At 36.5% G+C, this 7,909-nt stretch overlaps 1 protein-coding gene across 1 annotated transcript in view; it reads right to left on the bottom strand.

Moving 5' to 3' along the window:
• Positions 1-481: 481 nt before the first annotated feature.
• GCS2alpha (glucosidase 2 subunit alpha) overlaps positions 482-7,909 on the bottom strand; it is a 127,282-nt gene continuing 119,854 nt past the window's right edge. The window contains exon 17 of the mRNA XM_081725938.1: positions 482-2,689. Coding sequence (XP_081582064.1) covers positions 2,580-2,689 — 110 coding nt within the window. The 3' untranslated portion in view covers positions 482-2,579. The remainder of the gene's footprint in view (positions 2,690-7,909) is intronic.

The following is a 7,909-nucleotide window of genomic DNA, read 5'->3' as shown; positions in this document are numbered from 1 at the left end:
CAACAAAAAACGATCGGCAACCGTAACACGCGTTGTACAGTGGAGGGCCAAACTTACGTGTCCTGTATGAAGTTTTTTTAAAGATTTTTTTTGTCCACCCCTGTATATAAAAAAAAATCCAGTCTTTCTCTGTAAAACCAGAATTCTGGAAAACGCTGCGATACGTGCCAACTTATTTGTAATGAGGAGTTTATATTTCGTTTTGTCTTCATAATTTAATTTACTCGTGAACTATTTTCTACGTAGAAAACAGCCCAAACATGGTACTGCGTTTTAAAAAATGCAAACTGTTCAGTACTTCTTTCCATTTTGAATAATCACAACCTACATAGACTTTCCAAGTCTTCCTCCATCATATAAAATTTACACGGCAGAGGCATTACTTTCGGGATGACCTTTTTAGATCTGATCACCTTAAGGCATTACGTTCCAACACAAAATTTTCCACTGCAATATGAAGGATACAATAATAAACAAAAAATTTCGTTCTAAGTTTATTATTCACGCATTCTCACATTCACAAAATATTTCACATTTCTTATTTCATTTTTGTAATTGCACTTAATTTGGAAACTATCTGAATTTCACTTCTAAGGTACGTACATTAACCTTTGAAATCTAAGAACCAATTCCTCCCTTTTACATCAAAAAGAACTCATCAATGTACTGATTCCGAAAGAATGAAACAAAATCCAACAGCAAACACAACCATTACCACAAGATTTCTTTAATCTCTTCTGCAACTAACATCAAAATGTATAACTAAGAAAACCATAATTACAAGGATTTTCAGAGAGTAACAGTGATTGTAACCAGCGGTACACATGATGCCTAGACATCGTATAAAACTCTTCAGTCTCCGTATCGAACAGGAAGGAGGTTTCCACCCGCAGATGCCATTTACTTCCATTACTGCTTAAATGTACAAAAGGTGTTGAACTCTATATACATATCTTGCCATCCGCACTACCACAAACGTCAAAATATACAATACACGTGTAATATTTCCAGATGCTACTTACATGAAATGTCACACATACACATGAAAATATCTATTGATATAAAATAAATAATCAAAACGTTCCCATCTATATCTTGTCTTTATCGTAAATAATATTTTACGAACTTCTTAAGTGTATCACTATTCTAATCAATCACCCGACACGAAGGAAACAAAGAACAAAAAACTTCATTTTTTCACACAGAAATTACTATCAGAAGGAAAAAAATACTGTATAAAGGAATAATTCAATTAACAACATACGCAGTTAATAGAAAAACAACAAATCAAAGGCACTTTTCTAGAAAACTGTTTGAATTCGAAATTTGTGCACTGGTCATTCAAAAAACAAAATTAGCTGCAGTAAACTACAAGCTTGATAAATTCAAGCAAAACTTTTTTTTTTGATTTAAACCTGTCACGTGAACTCAAACAAAACCACGGAACATGTTGATGTGTATATATATATAATAAGTAACAATTACCTTTTATTGACTTACATAAACAAGGAACACGGTAAAGACATGGAATGCATACAAACCTTTGTTTAATCAGCACCAAACCACAGAAAAAACTAAGAATCCAATTCTGAGTTCAGCATATTATTTCTCAATTTTTCACTGTTCGAAATGAATTACCTTCAAGTTAGTGTATAACCATCTCTCCTATCTAATAACAATAAGGTATTAGATTCAAATATTACTGCACATATCAAGCTGATGAAAAATTCAATTTCAAAACTACTACTTAAAAAAAAAAAAAAATCAATAACACACCAAACTGCACTATTAATTGATGTAAATCAATTCAGTGATTATACTCTGATGTCAGAATTGAATTCTTTACAGTTTTATGTTCAATTGCAGTGAAAATAAATAAGAAGGTCCGGTATGACTACTAATCAAATAAAAAATATGTATGTAAATTTTTGAAAGTAGTCAAAGCGTTTCATCAAATAATAGAAAGTACAACACTTATATTCATAAACAAATGAAATGTTTCAAATAGAGAGATATGCCAACAATATTACAGTACATTTTGATAATTTATATACTTATTCAAAAACGGATTTTCTTTTTTTTAAATGAAACATTTCACATATTGATGAATATTCAGCATTGTGCTAACAATTTTGTCTGTTATTACGTAGCCCTTGATGTACACTTCCTGATTTACTGACACAAACCAACACCGAAGAAAGAAGTGTTAAAAAAAGCCACGGCCAAACACACACTCATGTAAGTCATCTGCTACTATGGAGTCCAAAGTTGAATCATTACAACAGTTCACGATTTTTTTTTTAATCACACTTTTTCACCCTCGTGATAACTGCATTAGTTCATTTATGTAAGAATCCATCACTTCTCAACAGCAACATTATCCATTATATAACAACCATTGCTGAACAATGTATTCTGTTTGTGTGCAGAGCACAATATTTAAGTCTGAATTTCAGTGTGAAAATTACTACAACCCTGCAGCTCATATCGATTCACCAGACGTTGAGAGAGATCAGTATTACAGCGTTTAGAGTTGTTTTCCTAAACCAAAAGAATTTTTCTTGTACTTCCCTTGAAACTTAACGTAAATAGATTGTCCATTCATCTGACATGTTAACTCCTGGCTTCCGGATCACAAGTTCTTCCGTTTCTTTGTTGTATGATGATTCCAGTTTAGTCTTGGCTAATCCTGTGAACAGACAAAAGGACTCTGAAATTTATTGTTCTCTTGCCGAGCCTAGGCATATTGCTCTTTTCAAGTTTAATACAAGTATACTTATATTTCCTGGTTAAAACAAAAGGATTCCGTTTAGTCATAGGAAAATAACAATGTACTGTGTTCCCTAAGTTGCCATTCTCTATTCCTTGTTGCAATGAATGATATGTGAAAATCTGTACACACAATCTGATCCACTTCACCTTTAATTGACATTAAAGGTTTTTAAGCTGTAAACTTGAGCAAATTGTACAAAATAAGTAAGTAAGTATGAAAGTTATACACATCTTTGATCTGTTAAGTTTAATACAAAGGTATAACTATCACTTCCATGTTTAAAGTATATTATATTCATTGACTGTGAATCTGGGAGCAGCGTTCCTAACTACCAAACAGTTGTCTTATATTCGATTACTACAAAGCACAGAGCTTGCTTGCTTGCTTTTTTACTAAAAGAATCCAAAATCACTTGACTACTTGTTCAAACTTGTATTTGTGTGCGTCTAATCCAGAACAAGAGGAGCAAGATACTTTTAGGTATTTAAATTTTATATTATATATATATATATATATATATATATATATATATATACAGATGGTGATCAGATAAATGTAAACACCTGAACGAAATTGCAACTTACCAGATTAATATGCTATCGGGCCACCTTTCGCCTTCAGAACAGCCTTGATGCGACGTGGGATGGAGGCATAGAGGTCGTGAATGGTAGCAAGTGGAATTTTAAACCATTCCTCGTGCAGGGCATCAGCCAGTTCTGTGAGAGAGGATGGAGGTGGAAATCGTCGCCGGAGTCGTGTTTCTAAGACGGACCACAGATGTTCAATTATGTTGAGATCTGGGGATTGGGCGAGCCAGGGGAGCTGTTGAACTTCATCTCGATGTTCCTCAAACCATGCTGCAACAACCAGGTGTGTGAATGGGTGCATTATCATCCTGGAAGATGGCATCATTGTCCGGGAACAACATCCGGACCATAGGATGCAAGTGGTCTCCTAAAATTGTGACATAATCGTTGGCAGTGATTCGTCCGCTAAGTGGGACCGCAGGACCCAATGAAAACCATGATATTGCGGCCCACAGCATCACCGAGCCGCCGCCATGTTTCACAGTTGGGCGGAGACACTGCAGATCATAAGCTTCTTTGGGCGTTCTCCACACATAAACACGGCCCGTGGTTGGGAATAGGGTGAAGGATGACTCATCCGACCATATCACACGTTTCCAGTCCTCAACGGTCCAAGTTGCACGGTCGCGGCACCATTTGCGGCGTGCGAAAGCGTTATGGTCCTGATGAGCGGTTTGGCCCGTGCAACACGACCCCGTAAGTTCATGTCATATAATTCGCGGCGGACTGTGATTGTCAAAACAGGGTAGGGGAGGTGCTGATTGAGTTCTTCCGTCACTTGCTCCGCAATGACACGACGGTTCTGCGTGACAATGCGCTTTAATACCCGGCGTGACTGTCACTCATGATTTTCTTCCGCCCACTGTTCCGCTTCCCCGATGTGGGTTTCCCGTGTGTTGAGTAGGCCGTCATCACCTTCGACACTGTCCCACGCGACACACCTAACACAGTAACCACTGCCGTCACACTCACTCCACATAACCGCGCACCAACAATTTGCCCTCTTTGAAAATCTGAGAGGTCTCCCATTTTACACTACCTCCGTCTGCTGCAGCCACTGGACACTGCTGTTCCACTGCGCCTGACGTAGTATGGAGACCGACCTAACACACCACCACCAGCGGTCCGGCGCCACGACACCACTGCCACCAACCCATATATCTGACGTGTTGCCAACTACAGGTGTTTCCATTTTTCTGATCACCATCTGTATATATATAAACTTTAAAGTAACTTCCAGAAATTGGATATTAAGTAATGGTTATTCAAATTGATATCAACCTAAAAATATAGTATTGGTACAATTTCTTCTGATGCTTATTTTCGTGATACCGTTTTGAGATATCCCAAGATCTTGATTAGTTCTTATTCGACTTGACCACGCCTTCCTTTTTAATCGTCCGGTTTAAAATGGAAAAATTATCTGACAGCTTGGATTAAAAGTACAACAAAAACAAAGCAAAATATTCACTGAATAGTAGATTGCTTCTTCAAATTAAAAACCATGAGGTTACAGGACTGAACCTTCCGGTACGCCTCCCATTTTTTTAAAAGTTATTTATTTATTCAATTAAACCATGAATCATGTCACATTGTCGAATTATTTCTGAAGTATTTACAAGTGTTCAATAAAATAATAATAAGAATAATTCATTTCCGAAAGCTACGTCCGAAGAAAACTCAAAACACAAGTAAAAGACCCTTTGCCATATTCTAATGAAATAATGAAATATTTAATCTTGAAATACTACGAAAATCTTAAAAACAAATATTTTTGGGGAAATAGAAGGAACGACATGCACACCAATCAACTACAGAAAATAATAATTAAAACTGACTTTTCAGTCTATATTTCAAGTTCTTTCTGTGGGCACTTTTCGTCAAGGCTTAGGCTTAAGATTTCCTTCTAAGCAGTTCTTCACACAGTTTTTGTAACTACAGAGGTGTCTACATTTACAAATTTATCAATATAGTATAATTTGCTTAGTGCACTATCAACTAATTCAAACCTGTTTCTGGTATTTTTTAGGAATCTTATCTTGTAATCTTCTCTGTCTTCCTATAGACAGATGTTGAAATTACTGTGTGTACTATGCTGCCAATTTCTACTCAAATTTATTTATTTATTTATTTATTTATTTATTGGAATGGCCTAAATTTATATATAAAATAAGGTATTTACAGTCTTAAAATTTTAGTTAATGTAGTGGGTAATAACTGTATCCCAGTCCTTGAAATTTGTTTTCTTTCTTTTTTTCTGTATATAATAAGCTTTAAATATTTCTTTCAATATAAATAGAGCCCTAAAATAAAACTTCTGTCTTTTAGAACTTACGTTTTATTGTTAGCTAATATATTGTTCAACCATTTTAAAATTAACACCGAATTAAAATACATTAACTATTTTCGTTTTGCAGATGACACGCTTGTGGTGTACTGAAATGAGTAACAGTTGAATTCCCTTCTGCCGAAGAGAGCTATGACAAAAGAATAACATTTACGACTGAAATGAAAATACCTCCATAAATTTTTTGGATGTTACATTTTATAGGAAATTCAATAGATTTCAATAAAGTATACAGGAAATCTTTCATAAGTAATATATTCGTAAAAAGAATTTTACGACATACTTGACAAAGCAAGGCCAATATAAACATGTTTATGAGAGCTTTTAGACTGGTAACGCTTCAAGTCGATTTCGCTGAAGAACTGAACAGAATATCAAATCTAAAGTGTATTACCGGTTACGATGGAAAAAAAACTTTTTTTATGGCGTGGAAAAACGGTTCTTAAAAAATCCGTACAAAGACGCTCCACGTGGCTCTCATTTTCGTTGTATCCAGGGATACCATATAAACTAAAGAAACTAGAAAAAAATTCCTTGGAGTTAGTTTCACGTCCAGTAGAAGCATGGAAAGGACTTTGATTAAAATTACGTGGATCAACACAGCTCAAATGGCATATATATCTGGTACTGAGCTCATGCGACGCTTCTTATACAGGAATGACCAAACGAAACATCAGCACTAGATTAAAGGAAAACATTACAGAATTCTGTAAGAATAACGAAGCTGTCTCAGTGCTGTCGAAACATCTCCGTACTACAAAACATACAGTTTAAAAGATAGAAGTTTTACTTTCGACCACTGATAATACTGAAACAAACTTCGATCACTAGAAACAATCTTCGATCACTATCAACAACATTCTTTTTTTAAAAAAATTAAGACTATAAATACTTTATTATATAATTTTTAAGCCATATAAAAATTATAGATTAAAGGTTGAATTTGGATATAAATTGGCAACAATGTACACTGATGTGCACAAGAATAATGCGAAACTGCATAAAAACGGTTGTTGGAATGAGATGTAAATAGACTGAGTTCATCCCAATACGAGTCCTTGAATGTTTGCCACACGTGATATCTAATGTTCTCTCTTGGTAGCGCTGTTTCACAATACGCCGGTATCTGTTCAAGAAGTACATGCAGCGTACATACAGCAGTCTTTCTGACCTTACTGCTAGTACGCGTGTGGAAAAATGACACAAAGAAACCATATGGATGGTATCATGCGTGGAAGAATTACGGGACGCCTGAGAGGGGTCACACCCAGTTGAGTGTTGCGTGAGCTCCATGCATCCCACAGTCATCCCAAGGATCTGGCGTCGATTTCAACAGGACGAAGGTGTCTCTCGGAGGTGTGACAGAGCCTTCAAGGAGTATCACTCTCCAAGAGGATATTTTATTACACCTAACAACCGGGCGCAATAGACAATACCGCCTCAGATCTCGGTAGGGAATTTGCAACTGTTACAGGGACATCTGTGTGCCAAATGACCAGTATGGTGTACTCCATTGATCCGACTGCAAAGAGCCCGTTTGAATTAGTGCAGAGAACATTACTCGGACCAAGGAACAATGGAGTTACGTTCTGTTCACAGATGAATCCCGCTTTGGTCTCACCGGTGATTTTTCGACATAAATTCATCTGGAGAGAGCCTTGAACATAGTTCCTTTCAGCTAACATTACTGAACTTGATCATAACACGGGTGAGGTAATTCTGAAGTCTCACACACCCCTGCAAGTCTTATTGTGGAGTACGATCATAGGTGTACGGTATTCGAGTGACATTCTGAACTACGATGTTTGTTTGTTTGGGGTGCAGTGGGCCCGGATTTTATTCTAATGGATCATAACGCACATCTCCATCGAGCTGGCATAATGGATGAATACCCTAAGACTCAGAACATTAATAATTCGCCTAGCCCAGTCGAGCATCAAACCTAAACACATTAGAACATCTATGTGGGAGATACTTAGTAGACAAGTTGTACGTCGTCATATGGCTCTAAGATCCACTGTCGAGCTCAGCGAGGCAACAACTCAAGAATGATACGCCACACTCCAGCCACTTATTGATAACCTCATTCTCTGCATGCTATCACGTTATGACAAATGTCTTGCAGTGCGAGAAGATTCACACACACTACTGACGATGTCCCTGTACGTAATCCTTTTCTCGTTTAATATACCACATGGATAT

The sequence above is a fragment of the Thermobia domestica genome, chromosome 9 (genome assembly GCF_964235325.1).
Source record: "Thermobia domestica chromosome 9, izTheDome1.hap1.1, whole genome shotgun sequence".
NCBI lineage: Eukaryota > Metazoa > Arthropoda > Insecta > Zygentoma > Lepismatidae > Thermobia > Thermobia domestica.
Note: the sequence above shows the minus strand (reverse complement) of the source record. Positions and strands in the feature narration are given on the sequence as shown.